Here is a 22,845-nt window from a genome sequence, read left to right on the forward strand (position 1 = left end):
AATGGTATTATTATCTCAGCGCATCTAATTATTATACCATTTGTCTCCATTGCACAAAATGGATTGATTCAAAAAAGTTTATGGCACCCGACGTTCTATGGTTTTTTATAAAAATATCTCGGGAAAAGACCAAAATTGAAAAGAAATGGAGTTTCAAATTGAACTTTGAAATTTGAAAAGTATAAATCACGTTGGGTCTAAGGCTGTGCTAACACTTTTCTTTGATAACTTTGACCACAATTATTTATTATTTCAAATATCTAAAAATTACAAACATCTAAGCTATTTGAACATACATGTACAGTAGAGACCTTTCTCGCTGGGATGGGATCACTGATCACTTGCCCTGTTCATATCAACTGACTCTCTATATGCAGGTATTGCCGTTGTATAAGCATTGTATATTTTGTTAGGTTTCTTCCCTATATAAAGTTGACAATTATTATATCACACTTGACGTACTTTAATTACCATTCTTATATTTTGACAGGTGACTAAACTGTACAGGTTCAAGGGCAAAACAAGAAGCGAGGCATATTCAAGGTATCTACCATTTGAAGGGTAGGTGGCAGACAGAAATCATACTGCAAGGACGTTTTGAAGAACGCAATTACCCAGGTATGTAAACATTAAATAAAGAAGAAACAGTACTATGGGTTAATTTCTTAGTTTACGAAACCGAATATTCGACTCTCAAATATTTCGACATCGACATCGAATGTACCGGTAAATATTTTTGAGTCGCTATGCAGAGCTACAAGCTTAAAAAAAGATTTTTAAAAAACAATGGACATTGATAATCTGGAACCTTAATAAAGGATTATAAAGTCAGAGATCATTTTTCGCCAGGATTGCAAAAACGTTGATATCGGCAATAATGATTACGTCATCAAATTTGGGTTTTCTTGCCAATATAATACACTATTATACCCCCACTTCAATTTCTGTTAATTTAGAATCAGTATGATATTCAGATATTGTGTTAGGGAATTTGTTTCCATTGACAATTTTTTATAGTATAACGTGGACAATGGACAAAATATGCTGACGTCATCAAATCTGACTATCGAAATAATTTTTATTGCTTAAGGGCTGGGGTATGAACGTTTGGACAGTATTTATTTTGGGACATTAGAGCACATCAGACATATCGAATTGCATTCTGAATACGAAGAATGTCATTCTGATATCAAATAATTTTGATTTTTGAAATTCGCAATTTAATACACATTTTATGGCAAATCATTAAAATTGATATTTTGATATTTAACAGTACTTGAAGTAAACTTTATAAATCTGATGATTTATACTTAAAGTGTATGTAGGTGGGATGAAAAGCCGACGATCAATTGAAAATTTTGACCTTTCGTATTGAAGATATGGATTTTTTTTCCCAAAACACCAAAAAAATTAGGTCTTTTGGGAAAAAAATCCATATTTTCAATATGAAAGGTCAAAATTTTCAATTGACCGTCGGCTTTTCCTCCCTGCTACATACACTTTAAGAATATATCATTAGATTTATATAATTTACTTCGAGGACTGTTATATATCAAAATGTGAAAAATATCAAATTTTTATAATTTGTCATAAAATTTGTATTATATTGTGATTTAAAAAAATGAAAATTATTTGATATCAGAAAGACATGCTTCGTATTCAGAATGCAATTCGATAGGTCTGAGGTGCTCTCATGTCCCACAAAAAATACTGTCGAAACGCAATAAACGCTCATGTTGGATCCCTTAATGCCACACATAAAAATAACAGTTGTAGTATAAGTCATGGCATATTGGATGGCCTAGGGGAAAGGTATCACGTATTTGCAAGACTATCCATGTCTTCAAGGTGACTATGTGCTTTTACAATCAAAAAGAAAATTTGAAATATCTCATTTTATAATTATGAATTTTTAATTAAATTCGACAAAATGCCATTTTTGAGTATTTACGAAGCTACAACTATTATTTTAATTAAAATAATGTTTTTCAAACATAGAGATTAGCGACCCAAAATCAGTCAATATTTGTTTTATATACCAAATCTTAAGATTCTTGTCATCTGTTTGGTTAAAAGCATCGATTTTGGAAAGAGAAAGTAATAGTTTCAATGCGAACGTCACAGACGATTTCCGCGTAATTATAGCGCGCGAAAACATTAACGCCCGGGATTAACGCGTGCGTAATATCATTTTACGCTGGGAACAACGCACACGCAGAACTATGCCCGGGGAATAGTTGCTCTTTTAACAAATCAGATGGCGGGAATCTTTAGATGAGGTATATAATATTATATTATATTATACAAATATTGACTGCTATGAGGGCATGGTTAAATGATAGGCCCAAGGTGATCTCAAAACCATGACTATGGCCCGAGGCGTAGCCGAGGGACATAGTCATGGTTTTGAGATCACCGCGGGCCTATAATTTTAACCATGCCCCGAATAAAAAGCAGTCAATATTTGTTTTATATACCAAATCTTAAGATTCTTGTCATCTGTTTGGTTAAAAGCATCGATTTTGGGAAGAGAAATTAATAGTTTCAATGCGAACGGCACAGATCATTACAATCTGCGATTTCCGCGTAATTATAGCGCGCGAAAACATTAACGCGTGCGTAATATCATTTTACGCGGGGAACAACGCACACGCAGAACTATGCCCGGGGAGTAGTTCCTTTTGCGGGCATAGTATACAAATATATACTGCCATGAGAGGTTCTTGTTAAAACTATGGGCCCGAGGTGAAATCAATAGTATTAATTGATCTCAACGAGGGACCATAGTTTTAACCAGAACTTCGAATAAAGGCAGTATATATTTGTTTTATATACTTCATTAATATGTTCTTTGTTCATTGATTGGTTAAAAGAAAATTATTTGACGTTTGGACTCTCCAGCTTCTATCCTGAGTGAACAGCACAACCAATTTAAGCACAACCTATATTTTGCCCTTCAAGAAAATCGAATAGGCTAAAATCGGGCTAACCAATTACAGCAGCGCGAAATCACGCTATGGCAGTTTCGCGTGCGTGAACCGTTCCGTCGCATCGAATGCGCGAACGCGGAAGGCATGGTCAAAAGTACTATTTACGGCTTGGAGGTACTATTTACGGCTCATCCGGGACATTGAAAATACTATTTACGGCTTAGAGGTACTATTTACGGATAGGAGTACTGATGGTAGAACTATTTTTGGTCATGTGATCCACTTTTAACCAATCAATGAACAAGAATATATTAATGAAGTATATAATCAAAACTATGCCCGCGCTTTTAACCAATCAGATGACGGGAATCTTTAGATGAGGTATATAAACTTCATTAATATATTCTTGTTCATTGATTGGTTAAAAGTGGATCACATGACCAAAAATAATTCTACCATCTGTACTCCTATCCGTAAATAGTACCTCTAAGCCGTAAATAGTATACAAATATATACTGCCATGAGAGGTTCTGGTTAAAACTATGGGCCCGAGGTGAGATCAATAGTATACAAATATTAACTGTCTATGAGTGTGATGGTCGAAATATAATCACGAGGTGAAAGATGGATTGTTCCATTCCACGAGCCGGAACGGCGAGTGAATGGAACAATACATCTTTCACCGAGTGATTATATTTCGACCATTACACGAATTTAAGACAGTTAATATTTGTTTTATATCACTCATGCATAAATTCTATTACTAAAATACTATTTAAGGTAGGAAATACATTTTTTCATCAACATAACACCATGTTTTGTCGTGATATATTTCACATTTTGGGGTCCACCCCATAACTAAATCGGCGAGTCCAAAAGTCAGCGCACGGCTTGGCGCAGGCGCACTACGCCAGAGCGCATGATGGTAAAGACTATCACACGGAGAGGGTGATAGTAAAAATGGCAAATGGTAATCAACCAATGAACTGTCTAGAATTTATGTATGAGTGATATAATACTAAATACTATTTACGGCTTAGAGGTACTATTTACGGATAGGAGTACTGATGGTAGAACTATTTTTGGTCATGTGATCCACTTTTAACCAATCAATGAACAAGAATATAACGCGAAAACAAATATATACTGCCTTTATTCGACGTTCTGGTTAAAACTATGGTCCCTCGTTGAGATCAATTAATACTATATTATATACTTCATTGATATATTCTTGTTCATTGATTGGTTAAAAGTGGATCACATGACCAAAAATAATTCTACCATCTGTACTCCTATCCGTAAATAGTACCTCTAAGCCGTAAATAGTATTTTCAATGACCCGGATGAGCCGTAAATAGTACCTCCAAGCCGTAAATAGTACTTTTGACCATGCCTTCCGCGTGCGCGCATTCGATGCGACGGAACAGTTCACGCACGCGAAACTGCCATAGCGTGATTTCGCGCTGCTGTAATTGGTTAGCCCGATTTTAGACTATTCGATTTTTTTGAAGGGCAAAATATATAGGTTGTGCTTAAATTGGTTGTGCTGTTCACTCAGGATCAGCTCAGGATAGAGTCAAAACGTCAAATAATTTTCTTTTAACCAATCAACGAACAAAGAACTTATTAATGAAGTATAAAACAAATATATACTGCCTTTATTCGAAGTTCTGGTTAAAACTATGGTCCCTCGTTGAGATCAATTAATACTATTGATCTCACCTCGGGCCCATAGTTTTAACCAGAACCTCTCATGGCACACAGTGACATCGCCCCGATATCTTCATAGTAGAAATCGCCATGGTAGGTTGAATCCACAGCCACCTATGACCATTTTATTCGGACCTTATGAGATGCATATTATTAGCGAAGTGACTTGACTAAGGCTACTGACAAGACGGGGTAATTGATTTCTCGCTCTGTGAACAAGCTTGTATACGACATTGCGGTCAATGGTTATACTCTCTCCACTTGAGTGAGTGCCACTATAGCCTGCTGCGCGCTGTAGTCCATATAGGACCAACGCAATATAAAATTGAGAGTTTTGGTCAAATTTTGACTTCAAAGCGCACGGCCAATTTTCAAAGCGCACGCTAACGACTATAATATCTGTTCAACACGTATTTTCAAGTGTATGAGACCACATCTGGTTTCTTGAGAAAAATTCATTACGGGAGATATTCATCATTTTGTAACCCAGTATCCGAAGATTTTCGTCTGATATCAAAATCGTGCATAGCAATTCACGTGTATGGATCCCGTGTATTCATTTTAATGTCTCTGCTGCACCAAATAATTATTAGCCAGGCGATGTCGGTGTGTGGCAGTATATATTTGTATACTATTGATCTCACCTCGGGCCCATAGTTTTAACCAGACCCGTAAAAATTAAACCAAACAAAGAGTAGAAAATCCTAGTATTGTTGGTCCACTAGAAAATCCGATGCACATAATACGTACAGCTCCCTTCCCAGCAAACACAAAACGTTTTGGACATCATTCGCAAAAGGTTATAAAAGGTTGTCAGAAAACGTTTAAATGTCGGGTTATATAAAGGGTATATTAAGGGTATAAAACGTTTTCATAACCTTAAAAAAACATTTTTTGATAATCTACTACTCAGCAAACAGACATGTTTTACAGAAAAAAGTTTAATGTCGGGTTATACAGGGTGTCCCAAAAGTAACTTAACATTGTGAATTGGCCATAACTCATTTCTGAGGATTCGATGAACAGTTGTACGCGGTACGTTGTTCTCCATTGAAAGTCGACGTACGTACTGATCGTCTTGGGCTTTTCGCCACCACTCTTCGTATGACATCGATGTTTGTAGCCAATCTTCCTGTTCTTCCACATCCTACCCGAGGTAGATCATGAACAGATCTAGCTAGTTGATTTCAGCACTAGTTGCTGGATTGTATTTCGACTGGGTGCATAATTTACATTAAAATGTTCCCTAAACTTTGCTTGAGTGAGTTTGTCCGACTTTGTCTCGGCAAAGAATCTGAATCCTTTGATCTATAGGAAATTCATCTTCACTTTAACTGTTTTAAAGTAAAGTTTAATATTGTCAATGTATCCTAATTATAATCTAAAACAGCAGTCACGCTTACGCTCAGTCACCTACCTGGACAACCGATTCTTTAGAAATGCTTAGTCGCGCTAAAAGTCGATCGATACATGTTAAAATCAGCACAATTCAGAGATACACCTTTTGCTATGAAATTAATTTTCTCGGTCAAATATAAAGCAATATTTTTTTTCTTCAGTAATGTCAGTTAAAAACTTGGTGCTTGGATATACATTTTTTAAAATCCTGGTGTTAAAATTAAGCATCAAATTGTATCTTTTAGTGTGATATTTTTGATTTTATAGGCCTTGAGTTCGCCTGCGAGCTTTTTACGGAATTGATTTTTAGCGTCTCAAACTAATATAGTTTGCTAAAGAAAGATATTTCCCACCTCTGTAAAGCACATCGTGTGGGTCTATATATTATAGTTTTGTCAGAATTTCCGTTTTTATTTTACCCTTTTCCCTTCATGCTCTGAAAATGTCAAACTCGGTGCTTTTATCTCGTGCGCAACCAGCAGAAATAGTCGATATTTTCATTGTTGTCATCCAGGGCAATTTTCCATTGAAAAGCAAAGATCATGAAGATTGCCCGACTAGCGATTTGGTAGCCCAAATCCCCAATTGGGTTTTCTGGTAAATGAGGTGAATTTTAAAAATTTGCTCCTGTGATAGCCTGCAATTTCAATTTATATGGATTCCATGATTATGAAAACCATTTTGTCTGTCTGTGTGTTTGTTTACCTAGGTTAGTCCGTATTAAGAGACGCACGCTTGAGGTTCATGAAAATCCACGGTCCAAACCTAGAAAAATTAGCGTGTTATTATAGGGGATTTTAATCTTCTGTCCCTCCTATCTCCATGTGAATTTTGTATGACCTACCCCCGTCCCCCCCATCGCGGGTTGCCATTTTCATTACACCCTTCAGACTTGTGTTCGGGTTTCTGTAGAGATTCATCAGTGTTCGGGTTTGTTTTTAATTTGACATGTAGGCCTATATATAGGCCTAACCATATTTGTCATAATTAAGCGCTATACCTAAATGTATAGCTATGCTATATATTATTATGTAATATCATGTACATGTAGGCCTATAGGGTGGGGTGGGTGCAGAGGTGTGTGAGGTGGGTAGTGGGGGTGTATGTAGGGAAACTTTGGTGTGGTAATCAACACACTTTAACCATGACTTTCAATGCAAGGCTTATTGTTGCCACAAATGTTTTTTTTTTCCTTAAGGTTATTTAATAAGTTTTTATAAACTTCCATGTTTAACCTGGTATTGTTTTGGCTGCTTCATTAGGGCCTATGACTTTCGGTGGGTTTTCAAAAGCAGTTTCAAACAAACACAAACAAAAGGCACAATACCCAGTCACCTTCATGACAATTGAAACACTACGTCAAGTATTAACATCCAAGTTATTCTGTTTTTAGGCAAGCAATTTTAAATAATTTCTTGAACAGGTTTTTGTTTAAATACAAAAACCTGTTTAAGTTAACAATGAAAATTAATGGTTCTTATAAGGCACAATCTCTGATGAGGAACTCAAAGCGCGTAAGGCACGAAATTTACAAACATAAAAACAATCAATTTATAAAGATGTTTAAAAACAAAAACCTGTTTAAGTTAACAATGATAATGAACGGTTCTTATAAGCCACAATCTCGGATGGTTCTTATAAGGACAAGGGTCAGTCCATGTCAAAACAGACTGAGTGTACACCCACCCTCTTGGATTATGCTCTCCTTTGGCTCAGGGGTACCTTTCATGGACCCCTAGGTGAGGTCACAAGAAAAAAATTCATATTCAATTTCGTTTCCGAATGGCGGGCCATCAAAGTTTGGCGACCTTGACCAAAATTGGGAATTTAAGGTGTCCAAATGACAAAGCGCTCTCTTTGAGAGGCATTTTCTTCTTAATAAAATCAGTTGTGACCCTCTTTTTGAATGTGGTCACTCACTGGCTGTGTCTGAAATGCCTAATGCCAAAAAGATTGATTTCGAATTTCGTTGGGATTTCAGAGGGGTCAAAATCAGCACTTCATACTGTTCAATCAAATTATCTTTGATTTTGAAGGACCCATGATAATGCCACAGTGCACTTATAGGTCCTAATTATGTTCAGAATGGATTAACCATGTGCCAATGTCTATGAGCAATTCAAAAAAGAGAAATTTCTAGACCCCTACAGAATTTTAGGCCCCCTAAAGTGGTTCAGCCACAAATGGCACTTAAAATCGGCAAATTTTGACACCTAATAACTTTAGGTGTACACCAGATATGAATTTCTAGTCTTTTGCATCTGAAAGAATGTAGTCTTATGTTACTAGGAACATAAGATTTGTTTTGTATTTTTTGTATTTTGATACTTTCAAAAAGGTCGTTGACCTATGAACATTTTTCGTCATAGCGCCCTCCTGAAAGGTCTGACACATAACAAACTATACATTTGTGGAATCCTCATGACCATACGAGTAATTTGATATATTACTTGACATAATTGGGAGCATTCTGAAAATTTGACCCCCATAACCTGTACTTTGCATGTGCATCGTTGCCAGGAAGTGCATTTTTGACCCCTTAAAAATCCATACAGAGGATTAGAAAGTAGTTTTTTCTTATTACTTGACTCAAGAGCAACTTGAAATATCAGGATAAATAATACAAATGGCTATAAAGTGATCAAAAATATAAAAAAATATCATACAAAATTGGCATTTTGTACCGTATCCTGTATGCATGGTATGTTAGGCAAAAATGACTATTTTTGAAAGCGTCAACTTAATACTAAAACACAAAAATACAAAACAAATCTTATGTTCCTAGTAACATTAAACTACATTCTTTCAGATGCAAAAGACTAGAAATTCATATCTGGTGTACACCTAAAGTTATTAGGGGTCAAAATTTGCCGACTTTAAGTGCCATTTGTGGCTGAACCACTTTAGGGGTGGCCTAAAATTCTGTAGGGGTCTAGAAATTTCTCTTTTTTTTGAATTGCTCATAGACATTGGCATATGGTTAATCCATTCTGAACATAATTAGGACCTATAAGTTTACTGTGACATTATCATGGGTCCTTCAAAATCAAGATAATTTGATTGAACAGTACGAAGTGCTGATTTTGACCCCCTCTGAAATCCCAACGAAATTCCGAAATCTATCTTTTTTGGCATTAGGTATTTCAGACACAGCCAGTGAGTGACCACATTCAAAAAGAGGATCACAACTGATTAAATTAAGAAGAAAGTGCCCCTCAAAGAGAGCACTTTGTCATTTGGACCCCTTAAATTCACAATTTTGGTCGAGGTCGCCAAACTTTGATTGCCCGCCATTCGCAAACGAAATGGAATTTGAATTTTTTCTTGTGACCTCACCTAGGGATCCATGAAAGGTACCCCTGAGCCAAAGGAGAGCAAAATCCAAGAGGGTGGGTGTACACTCAATCTGTTTCGACATGGACTGACCCACAATCTATTTCTGGCGTTTAAATAACGAAAGTCTGGGGCGTTACGCCGGGGCGTTACGAAGGTTATTTCTTTGGAAGTGTGTTCCAAACAGTTTGCTTGATCATAAAACATACAGCGTAATATAATGTTTTGTAAAAGAAAGTTTTGTTTAAAATATTGCCCAATAATTGCATGTAAGCTTTCGGGCAAAGTTGTTTTGAGGAGAAGCAAATTTCAACACATTGGTCCGAATCACTCACGTGATGATGAAATATACTCATCGTGCTATAAACATGATCAGTATAGGAGCGCTATTAGGCCTGGGAATTTCGTTGCTATATTGAAGTTCTGGCAACACTGTATCATGCCGGTATTCCTGTTAAACCCAGGGATATCGATCCACAATGCTAGTATTATAAACCTTATATTTCACGCGTTGATTTTGAAAAAATTTCAGCCGGTGAAAAAATGGTGAAATCAATACGTAAATTCTGACAAAACTATGATATATCGCTCACGGTGATGTGCGTTAGAAAGTTGGGAAAAATCCTTCATTAGCGAACTATATTACTTTGAAAAGCTAAAAGGTTGATCCAAGAAAAGGCTCGCGGGCAGAGTTTAAGCCTATCAAAATCGAAAATCTTACACGAAATGACTGAATTTCACGCTTAAGTTTAACACTAGGATTTGAAAAAAAAATAAGTATCAAGCACTACAATTTGACCTGACATTTACTGAAAAAATGAAAATGATTGCATTTCATTTGGCCGAGAAAATTAATTTTACATTGAAAAGGTGTAACTCAAAATTTAGCTCGTTTCAACACCAAATTCGATCGTTTGTATTGCCACATTAAATGACTGAGTGAGCCTTGCAGAACAATAAGAATCGGTTGTCCAGGCTGCTAACTGCGCTAGGCCATGTAATCGATGAATGTTCATACCTAAATGCAGCGTGTGCAGTGAGTGAACCAACTCCTTTGTTCAGGGAAGCACATCATTCATGTGCTTGAACAAAGAACATATGAGCTTGCTTTTGTGGGTGTGATACACACATATGTACAGTAGCACAGTAAGATCAAGGGGTCATCAATAATGCTGTATTTGGTATCAAATAATTCTACAAGATCAATCTTTGTGAATATGTTCTCCATTTTGGTATGAAGTAGGAAATATGTGAGATATGGCAAATTCACAATGTTAAGTTACTTTTGGGACACGCTGTATAAAGGGTATAAAAACGTTTTAATAACATTCCAAAAACATTCTTGAAAACTTGATGCAAAACATTCTAAACAGAATGTTATTTTGGGGTTGAAAAAATATTTTGCGAAAAATGTTTGCCCAACATATTTTCAATAACGTTTTAAAAACGTTTTCATGCCCTTTATATAACCTGACATTTAAATGTTATTTAAAGGTTTTGAAAAAAAAAAACATTTTAAGAACATTTCTGTGTTTGCTGGGTTCAAATATTTTAACATAATGTTATTTAAGTATTGACACAATATTTGACAAAAATGTTTGCAAAAATAGTTTACAATAACATTTTTTGAAATCATTTAAAAATATTGTTGTAGTGTGTTTTCATTCAAAACGTTTTAAAACGATATCATGACCTTTATATAACCCGACATTTTAATGTTATTAAAACGTTTTACCTAAACCAAAAGCCAAAATATAACTTATTTGAAACGTTTTTAAAACGTTTTTGTGTTTGCTGGGTTAGTACACTTTCATTTTAGTTTCCCATCAAGTTTTCAACCCGGAACACCGTAGCTAATTCTCTCTCTTAAAATTTCAAAGGCAACTTAGGCAAGGGTCCGGGGTCGGGACCCTTGAAAATTGGTAAGGACCCTTGAAATTTCTAAGGCAAGGGTCCGGGGGACTCTTGGATTTTTGTTCTTATTTCGAGGCCTGGCCATAATGCCTATTAGCAATAGTCCATAAAGTTAGCCAATGTTATAGCCACAAGATACATGGCCACATGTTCAGAGCAAAGAATGTTTGAAGTTAGCGAAAACATTATTGAAGTTTGCGAAAAGTGATTGAAGTTTGCAAAAAGTGTTTGAAGTTTGCAAAAAGTGATTGAAGTTGCAATACCGTAGTGATATAAGTTTGCATGTAACCAGGGGGGGGGGGGGCATTTTTCCCCAGTCAGAAGCCATTCAAGCATTCAATGGAGCATATGTAGTTTCCGCTCCATGTCAGTAGTCCTGCTCCTGCACCCCCATTTCTGGTTACGCCATTGAGAGCCGGTTGACACTGACCCCTAGAATAAAGTAGTTCCACCACATGCACTAATGTCCTATTCTTGAAGTTAACGAAAACTGTTTAAAGTTAGCGAAAAGTGATTGAAGTTAGTGAACACAATTGAAGTTAGCGAAAACAATTGAAGTTTGCGAAAACTGTTTGAGGTTAGCGAAAAGTTTATGAAAAATGTTTGAAGTTGACGAAAACAATTGAAGTTTACGAAAAAGGTGTTCGAAGTTAGCGAAAACAATTGAGTATCCCAGTATAAAAACGGCCCATGGCAAATTTGCCATTTTGAAAAAAAAAAGTGACTTTTGCAATCTTAAATAATCGAACATTACTTTTGCTTCTAGCAATAAAATTGGAGTGTTTGCAACAACTTAGTAACTTTAGTGGCAGGTAAATAAAGGGCAGTATGGCACTTTCACCTGAAAATCTAAAATTGAAGTTTGCAAATGGTATTTGAAGTTTGCTATTTGTGATTGACTACTTTGCAAAAAGTGATTGAAGTTTGGAAAAAGTGATTAAAATTTGCAAAAGGGATTGAAGTTTGCAAAAAGTAGTTGAAGTTTGCAAAAAGTGATTGAAGATTGCAAAAAGTGATTGAAGTTTGCAAAATGTGATTGAAGTTAGCATGTCCCTCATGGTATAGCTACTGTATTATACATCAAAAAATTAAAACAAAACTATTTTCTATTCATTTTAAGCCTGGATTTTCGGTAAACGGGAAATTTACGATATCTCCGGAAGGTAGTCATTAGGGTGTGGCGAAAACCACTTTGTTTTTCTCTGAACAACACTGAGCTAGTCCGACTTTGGGAAACACTGCGCTTGTCCGATATTCGGACTAGCGCATTGTCACGTTCCAGATTCGGACTAACGCAGTACCCCCTGCCCCCTCCTTCCACCGCCTATGACTGGCGACTAAAGAACCAGCCCTTCTCTACATTTGACCATTTATCCCAATTGAAACAAGGACCACGTAACGAGAAATATTATAGTTTCCTACATACAAGTATAACAATTTCTATAGTGTGCAAATTTTCATAATTTTTTATTTTCAAAATGAAGAGACTAGCCCTATCCTTAAAATCTATGACACTTAAATTGTGGAAACACCTTCCAGAAAAGCAAAAAGGACTCTGTCAAAAAGTAACAGTTCGGTCATTCACAAGCATCACACTAAATGAGGGATTATGGTCACCCAGGCTGAAATTATTCGAACAAAAACGTGCCGGTGTTGAATAGCTTTAAAATTTTCTTTGATTCAATGAATATTTTGTTTTGTGCACAATTGAATAGAGCTGGTTCTATGTACAGATTATAGAATCTGTGATCTACGTATGTAAATCAACGTCAGATTTATCTCTCACGGGTCATAGGATCATTATAATGACACAACACACACACATCCCCTTATTCTTCTAGTGCCTCCCTCATATATATGTATGAGTATTATCGCACTGCGTACAGACAAGCTGTACTTATTTTTACTCTGGAACCTAGAGTAGATGAGTGTATTTTGAAGTACAGTCAACAGTACCGGGATGATCCCCTGCTCTTTTCGAATAGCCTGTGACGTTCTTTTACGTGCACACTGCATTAACATCAGAAATACATGTACACGGGACCCGCCGTCGCGACGGCTTAAAGTGCCCTCCGAAGCACTAAGCAAGTAGAGTGAAGTGCCTTGCTCAAGGACACAAAACGCCAGCCGAGCTCAGGCGAACCTAGGATTCGAACCCTCGACCCTTGGATTCACAGTCCAACGCCTTAACCTCTAGGCCACGCTCCCCCTTACACACCCCACAACACTGAATTCAATAAAACAAAACAAACAAAAAACACAAAACAAAAGCAACAACAGTATTTTGAATAAATCTGGACTTTAAACTTGAGAAATGCCTGACAATTTGGGTTTGATCGTTGAAATGTACACCGGTAAACATAAAATTTTAAATGAAGAATGAGAAAATTGAGAAATGGTGGCATCCAATCCAAACATTTTATCAAAATTAGAGAGTTCAAAATTATCACCAGTTTTCTTCCAAATAAATTAAATCAGACTTTCCCATAAACCAGTCATACACAGTCACAGGACACAGACACGCGTTTCATCAGAATTCTTACAAAAGTAACATCAACCCTACCAATTTTATGGAGAAATTAAAATTTTGAAATAAAAGGAAGCTGGATCTAAATTTCCTCTTCAGCTTCTAAAATCTCAGTCCAAAAATTCTCAGTATTTGAAGGCTTGGCATGAGACTTCAAGGTGTTACAGGCGTATTTTGTATTTTGTTCTTGTTAAACATGGATATGTTATTGTGTTGTACGTTTTTAACTATTATTTTGTGTTTTTACAATTTTTGCAAGTTACTTTGTATATTTCGTAAGCATTGTTTTAGCATATTTGAGATGACATTTCCATGGATATATTATGTTGTATGTACGTTTTAACTGTTATTGTGTGTGTTCTTGTAATGATTTTATGATTTTGAGAGTAACATTGTATTTGTATGCCTGTTTAATTATTTTGTGCTGAATCAGATTTTTAACCATAGTACTATGAAAAGGGGCCTTATCCGGCATAAAAAAAACTCGCGTGAAGCCCAAACGACATAAGCTAATCGTAGATCCACCCTTTGCGCTGATTTGAGTGATACAAGTGTTTACCCCATCACCTTACCCAGGGGTAGGGCCGCCCATCATATATGACCATAGGGGGATGTGGCCTACCATATGTTTCTTCAGTGAAATCCACGATTTTCATTTATTTACTCTTGTTGAAATAGTCATTTTCTTTCATATTTAGGAGAAAATCTGGTGAAAATTGCATGTTAGCAATTTTGTGTGATAATTGCATGTTCGCATGTTGTTAACCGAAAATCAATTTTCTTCAGTATATTTCTGTACACAGCCAGAACTTACAGCGAGGGTACGTTCACATTATTACGTCAAAGCGACAGCATGTGGGTAATTCCGCATGAGAGAGAGAGAGAGAGCAAGTTCCAAATGGTGGGAATTGTTAATATCTCCAAAAACATTGATGCCACAATCACAAATTTGGTATCAAATGAAAGAGTAGCGCAATATCTTTAATTTGATGGGTACTGCAGTCATATTGAAATACGTATGTGGTCGAATCCAACCAAAAGTGTCCACGGGCCAAAAATAAAAGTCCGAAATAAAAATGTCTCCACAATTTTTTCCTTTTGCCCATTGATTGATGACATATTGGCCTTATAGGAACCAAAAGTGCCATTACTAATCTTGAAAAATAAATCCAGGACGTGTGATAGTAAATGTGATATCAAAACCCAATGTTACCTACGAATACCACTAGGATGCTTTCACTATCGCAATACTAATCAACCTAAAACAAATGGAATATTCCTTTTAACGCTTTTTTTCGTGTAAAGTAGACCACAGGGTGTGAGGAAAATGCTAGCTCAACCAGAAAATATTTGTTTTTATTTTTATAACGCGATCAATATGATCTTAGTCAATTTATGCTAGTTTATTTTTGAAAATGAAGTTTAGGTCAGTTTCTGTATTTTATTTATCAAATGAGTATGAATCAATTTACACATTGTATTAGAACGAGTAGGATATATGTTTTCAAGAATATTAGGAATTATACGCATACACCTAACGCTTTATACAATGAAAAGGTGAAGAAACCCGGGTATTCGTAGGTAACATGAGCGATTTAACAATATCTATATTGAGTTTAGAGGTTTAAATTTTGCTATTATGGTAATGTATTAATACAATGGTAGTTTTAGATCTCTTTCAGATGGTACGTCCAAATGAATAAATGCTATTACCTTAGATCAAAACATTTTGATGCTTTTAGCAAGATTTTGACCACTTCATTTTGATATACAAGTAGTTAATCAGCAATTTTACATAATAAATAATTGTTGAATGAATCCGTATATGGGTAATAATAGTGTCCTGTGGTACCGCTTAAAGTTTTTGACAATTAATTTCCATTGGTAGAGACACTTCATTGCACATGTCATGTATTATGCTGTATTCGTAAGTAACATTTCAGTATTTGTAGGTAAGAATTAGACTTTTGGTGGATATCGCAATCAAAACTTCATTTTATAAAGCACTTTGAATGTATTATTTTCTTTATGTGCGTTTATTGATACTTTAGACCCTATCATGTATTAATAATGTCGGTTCACAGCGGTTGAAAGAGGATTGAAGTAAGAAACAAAGGCACTAAAGTGACTTTAATTTGCTTAATTGCACACAAATCGCTTAAAACCGTTATTGCAGACTTGTGAAGTCCATCTTGGAGTCAGTTACGTCTTGTGGCCTTTCGTTTGAGGGCAACTACAATTAGCTTTATACCAGGGTCCATCAATGTGTTGTCTAGATCATGAGACAATGAGAACAGTCGTTTTTTTCCATGGTATTCGTAGGTAACCTTAGCGAAAACGTCAAAAGTTACCTTCGAATAAATCAATTTGGACACAAATTACTCAGAAACCTGAAGGTCGGTAAACATTTAAAATGAAGCACACATAACAGTTGACAAATCCAAGTATTTATCCCTTCTAATCTTCTTTGAATCTGATTTTTCTTTCAAATGAGCAGACCGTCGTCTATTTCAGTACATATTTTTCACCAATTAAGCCGAATTCAGTTTTGCATGGTGGGCATGTATGTGAATTCGCAACTTTCATTGACATATGATTTGATAGCAAACATACAGGCCTTTGTTATGTACCAATATGGGCATTGGCATGAATGGCGGTGTTTCACAATACTGTCATGATGTCAAATTGTATTCGTAGGTAACATTCGGTTACCGAAATTTACCTACGAATACTTGCTTTTATTGTTGACATCTCAGAAATATTTAAACGCAGGCTATTGAAACTTGGTAGAAATAAAGAGTGTATTACCCTGCACCTATTGCTTAACTATTGTTTACTATTCTCTCACTTTGTGGAAATGGCACAGCTTTTAACATGTATTCGGAGGTAATGCATATTTTTTACCAAACCTACCTTTGTGCCATTTAGAATTTCTGCCAGCTAAACACAATAATAAAGATGTCCGAATGCAATGCATTTCAGTATTGGACATATCAAAGCTTGTATCAATTGCGCATTTATTAGTGATTTCCATTTTTAAAGATATATCTAGTGCTATGAAAAATTGTATTCGTAGGTAATGTAAAAAATACCACTCAAAAAATTATCACAAAAATTCAAAATTATGTACAAATATGTGAAAAATTGAACAGGCAATCTTTGAACACACACCTTTCAGGAAATCAATTTAGATTCAATCCAATGACTTCTTTTCATAACTGATTTATATGTTTTTAAAAATACTTTAAGAAATATTTTGAAAAAATGGGTAAAAATAGCATGTTTTGGGGTCTCTGTGTCTAAGTTTTTTACAGAAGGGAGTCTTATTATATAAAGCGCGAAGCGTATGATCAAGGCGAATAAACACAATACAAAACCGAATGCCAATTGATTAATACTTTTAAGTTATGGCCCTGAACATGCCGTGTACACTTTTCGTTGGATTCGACCATGTACACTACTGATCTTCTTCAAAAAACATGAGTTTCTGCCAAAAAGTTTGTTTTAGAAATTGCAAACATGCATATTTTGATCCTTTTACCGTATTTCAACCCATTGTATCAATGATAAGTAGCATTATGATGATTAATATTAAATGTGTGAACATGTGAAGTGTTAAAATAACCATGTAAAAATCTGATATTAAAGAATTGACATTCATAGTGCACTTACGTCCACGGCGAATTCACCGTGACCTTTCCAGCCATAAACCCGCTTTTTGAAGATTAAACCGATATATGCAGTTTTAAACCATTATATAGTAATCTATTGTCCAATGCAAATTTATTACCACCTGATAATATTGATCCAATGAGCGACCGAATTGTCCGCTACGGACGACTAATCCAAACGATAATGACTCTATTGACATGTACGAGCGTATCTCCACTGACCGAGTTTTGGGATATTTTTCACTGGTTTGCAGCTGTTTGCTGTCATTTACTCATCAAGGCGGACCACCGTTATTATAAGGACTATGCCAATTATTTAAAGATTGACATGTAGAGAATAAGCCATAATTGATTGACAGAAAGTACTAAATTTGTACCTATGACGGTTTTATGACACCAATCTTCAAAATACGATCAAAAAATGGCTGCCCGGTGAAATAAAATGTGCATTGGAATAACACGGCGAGTTTGGATAGATGGTAGGATTTCTTTTTAATAAAAATGTATGTTCCCCCATTATTAAAGCTTGTACCGGGTTGAAGATTCAGATATTTGGAAAAGAATAAGTAATTGAAACATAGAGAAAGTACTAAAATCATGATAGCTTTTATACTTTTTGATATATGATACTAACTAGTTCAACCCGTATAGCTACAACACAGCGCTACCAGTAGGTTTCAATATTATTGCCTATTGTGAGTGCCCCTGTGTTGTGTGCATACATGTAGTTAACAATAACTGCATGATGTTATCCAGGTAAATTTCAGAAGTAATTCCGTTACCATTTTTGTGTAATTTCGTTACCGGTACCGCGGCCTTTTTGGAAAAAACGATTGAGTATGGAGTATCAGTGAGAATATAACACAATAAATTCCTGCCTGGATATAGTTGACAACATAGGTAATAAAGACCAGAATTAACCTGAGGTCAATGTGTTATAGAATTCTTAGAAATTCTATTGAAAGTTAAGGAAAAATAAAACCCAATTTTATGACGTAATTCCGTTACCAAAACTTACTAATATTCTTTAAGTCTTAGATCCTTCCATATGCAGAGTTTTTTCATTTTGATTAAATTATGATAGCATGGGTATCACCTGATCAGATCAAACTTTTTGTAGTTGGGCCTTAAGACTAATCCATAGCATGTGAAATTATGGCCAACAAGAACAACTTTGAATATTCTGTCAATCCAACAATATAATTTAGTCGACCTCAAATGACCTTTAACAATTTTGGTGCAGAATTGTGCCCACAATCTGACAATCTATACTCAATTCACCTCGGATGACCTTGACTTGACCTTCAACATATTTGTGCTTACACCCATCATGTCCATAACAATCTAACTCCTTCAACTTCCTGTCAACTCTCTCATTCATAAGTCAAAACTTCTGTCTTTTTGCCTTTTCTGTCTTACCATTTACCAATATTTAGTACACTATACTTTTTTTAAATTAAATGGCTAAATCTGAAATGATATGGCCGGCCCCTGCAATCCCTTAAAAGCATGGCATTGTATTTAAAATATATTCATTCACAATGTATACTTTACTGACAGTTACAAGCACATTATAATCAAAAAGACTGATTACTCAATCCAATCTTTATTTTCTGAATGTATCGATTATAAAGTGCACAAAAAGTAACGCAGCTGTTATAGATACGCCTATAGCTTCAGAACTATTATTTGTATCCACAATGTTTTGACATAGAGTGTTATCTGTTTACAAAATAAGCGTTTATCTTCAGCAGATTCAATCAGTTATGTTATCAGATAGCTGGTATGGTGCCAACATCGACAAATTGCTAATATTTACATTGAGGTAGTCAAAAACAGATACTTTGCCCAAGCTCCAGTCTACATATGGCTCAGTCGCAAACTTACACAACAGAAACCGGATGTGAAGGATACTATGTGTGCATTAGATAACTTTCGTATAATGAAATCCGTTTTTGAGTATAATAAAGAAAGCCATGCATATGCAAAATAAGTAAATTCCTATTGCCAACTTGATAAAATGCATACTCGTAGCCCAATCTCGTACATCATCAGTTTGGGTTTGTGGTTTCGAAATATTGCAATTAAACATTAGTTCTTTCAAATATGAAATGCTAAAACCCAAATCTAGAACAAACAATCATTATATTTATAAAGATATAGCAAACTTTCCATGGTAGAGATTGGACCCAAGACAAAGTACACCTAAATTAAGTGTCAATTTAGGGTTAACCCGCCCGTGGCGGAAAAATTCTCTGAGTTGTAATTCTGTTAACCGTGGAATTGGCTATGTGGGGATGTGTGTACTTATTGTGGTATCCACTTGGTGTAGACAAGACCATACCAACAACTATAGTACATTGGTACTAAATTATAACGGTAGGGGTCAATACGCCTATTCTCGGTCACACGCCTATTCTCGGTTTTATATGACGTTTAATATTGATAATTGGGAGTGGGGTGGGGTTGCAACAACCTGCACTTCGTACTAGCCCGTGTTACAAAAAGTGGCATACAAAACGAGGCTATAGTTATTTCGTGTTTGTAGACTATTTTATACATGTTGAATATATTTTTGAGTTATTTCGTGTTTTTTAGCGATTGTTTTTTTTTTTTTACGGTGGTTTGTTGTTTGCGGTTAACAAAATCGCTATTGCATTTCAGATATATATACTAGCAGCGGGACTAGAAGTCAAAAATGGAAACACCAAACAAAATCGTATACATGCGGTCGCTATACAAAGATTTGGAACGCTATGAGAACGCGTTGAAAACCTTCAAAGATTACTCTGGAGAATATGAAGTCTACAAGCAATGGTATGAGACCAAGTTTGAACAACTTGTGGTGGATAAAATCAAACTTGAGGAGCAGGAGGATCAGCAAGAATTACGAGTGATGGGAGTTGGAAGTGGATCAGGTATGTAACAGTGAGGGGTGAGATAGTAAAACAATGAGGGTAGTGCAAGCGGTGAGAAGAGTTTGACCAGGGATGTACGAAGGAAAATCACGTTTTTGAATAATGTTACTTGTTTTTGTGTGTGTTTATTTTGATGAAATAAGATTATTACAAAAATGTTTACGGGTCGCAACTCGCAAGCTGCCCTCGGGCATAAACAATCGTTCATACATACTCACGATATAACGACGTTTCTGATTGGATTTGCGCCCTTTTTTGCTGGTCATTAATACCGTTTATGAACAGTACGCAGGGCATAAAGAAGCTGCGTCACGCAGCGTTGGAACCCAATTAACGCGATCCACGATTTGCTAGTGTTGCGTACACGCGCATGTCACCGCGCCCATCACACGCGGAGCGCAAGAGATGAACGCCTTGACTCCCGGTCGTTGACCTCACGAGCTGCTTCCTGCAAGTAGGCCTACTCATTTTGTCCCAAGTTTTGAAGGAAAACGGTATGAAAATGTTATTTAAACTTGTAAACCTTATTATTTTCATTTGTTTTGGATTGATAACAATGTTCAGAATGTTGGGTATGTATGAACGGGGTTCATTCATAGGATTTCGGGCATGATCGTTGATTTATGCCCTCGGCTCACGCCTCGGGCATAAACAGCGATCATGCCCGAAATCCTATGAATGAACCCTAATTTAGGCATGAAAATATACGAATGAACCCCTAATTCATTGCAGGCGAAGCAGACTACGAAATGCTCACGGAACTTCTCTCAAGATATCCCAAAATAAGAAACACCGTCATCGAACCCGCAGATCAGATGATGCAAAAATACCGCCATCTTGTGACGTCACAACAGCAGTCTTTGTCAGGAGTTGTCTTTGACTGGCGTCAACAGAAATATGAAGATTATCAGCAAGATTGTCAGCAGACAGGTGACGTCACCAAGTTCCATTTTATCCACGTAGTACATAGTCTGTATCACATGCCTGACCTAGATGCAGTGTTGGAATCACTCTGGGAAAGACTGGATAATGGCGGTGTATTGTTGATCATCATAACTTCAGGTGAGTTGGATATTATATTAATTATTATTGGAACGACAACCGAAGCGAGACAAAAAATGTCAAGGTCATTTTGGGGTCGTTCGGGGTCAAATCGCCATAGATTGGTGTATGTTCATGAAAGAATTCTGCAGACAATTTAATCTGACTAAAGCCCAAATCAAGAATTCTTAGATCTCAGTTCTGTTTTAACAAATCTCGAAAGCCGAGCGACTGCCTAGTATTAGTACTAAGTCAATACAGATTCGCCCTAATTTTGAATTTCCTTGGGAGAGTTACATCGAGTTTATGGTAGAATAAGCTGTTAAAATAAGCTCTTGTTTTGTTCAATTATATTTTAGAAAAGAGTGGAATTCACCATGTGCATGAAAAGTTCAATAAGGAGGTAAAGGCTGACAACACCATGACAAATGCCACGTCTGCAGACGTACAACGAGTTTTCGATAAGCTAAGATTAACTTGTAAGGTTTATCTGCAACCCCTTAGACTTGACATCACCAAGTGCTTTCAAGATGGGGATCGAGATGGTGATCTCATCCTTGATTTTTTGGCGAACACGATCAATTTCAGGAATGCTGCGCCGAAAATATTGTTGGAAGACTATATGCAGTTTTTGAAAGAGGCAAAATGCAGTGAGGTTAGCAGTGACAGAGTACTCCTTAATATGGATTGGAATGCTATAGTAATACAAAAGGAGTAGTATCCCTACATGTACATCTCTACTAATTAATAAATAGTTTCATTGTCGTTACTAAATCCTCTACGTTTGTTGGGGGGGGCATAAGAGGGCAAAGTGAATTTCAGGGGAGGCAAAATTTTTTCGGGGGGCAACGGGGGGCAAGAGTTCTGACTGGGGGCATTTGCCCCCCCCCATGCCCCCCGTGGCGCCGCCACTGCCTCTACGATCTTGACGATTCAAGCAATTAACATAGCGACTGCTCAGTGACATAAGTGGGCAAGTACAATAGCTGCCATATGTATATAGATCAATACTATATACCGTAAACGTTCGCCTAATGGCGCTTTTGGATTCTTAGAAATGTGAGAGCGCCATCCTTGTAAAATCTCAACAGCATTAAGGATACGTGTAAAATTGAGCAACCTGGACATAATGTCTCAGAAAAAAATATCGTGACATGACCCAATACTTTAGGTCACTAGGTTAGTTGCTAGAGCAGCAAATGTTTTGGGGTTTCTTCAGGTATTCTTTCTCAAAGTGCCATTGGACTTAATTTGTAAATCGATTCATACGTTATACCTAACTCGTTGTGGTAAATCTTTTTATAATATTGTAATTTCTTCATATTTTTTTTATATTCTTCAGTTCAAAATTACACCCTTCTATTGTCTGACCCGTTAGCTCAGTCGGTAGAGGGTGCGCCTTG

At 36.2% G+C, this 22,845-nt stretch overlaps 1 protein-coding gene across 1 annotated transcript; it reads left to right on the forward strand.

The window, feature by feature from the left end:
• The first annotated feature begins 536 nt into the window (after positions 1-536).
• LOC140166074 (histamine N-methyltransferase-like) lies at positions 537-22,209 on the forward strand. The gene is made up of 4 exons (XM_072189457.1): positions 537-618; positions 20,148-20,401; positions 21,134-21,463; positions 21,802-22,209. Exons 2-4 carry the CDS (start codon positions 20,182-20,184, stop codon positions 22,158-22,160), a joined length of 909 nt encoding a protein of 302 aa, XP_072045558.1. The 5' UTR covers positions 537-618; positions 20,148-20,181; the 3' UTR covers positions 22,161-22,209.
• Positions 22,210-22,845: the final 636 nt, after the last annotated feature.

Source organism: Amphiura filiformis, chromosome 1 (assembly GCF_039555335.1).
Source record: "Amphiura filiformis chromosome 1, Afil_fr2py, whole genome shotgun sequence".
Classification (NCBI taxonomy): Eukaryota; Metazoa; Echinodermata; class Ophiuroidea; order Amphilepidida; family Amphiuridae; genus Amphiura; species Amphiura filiformis.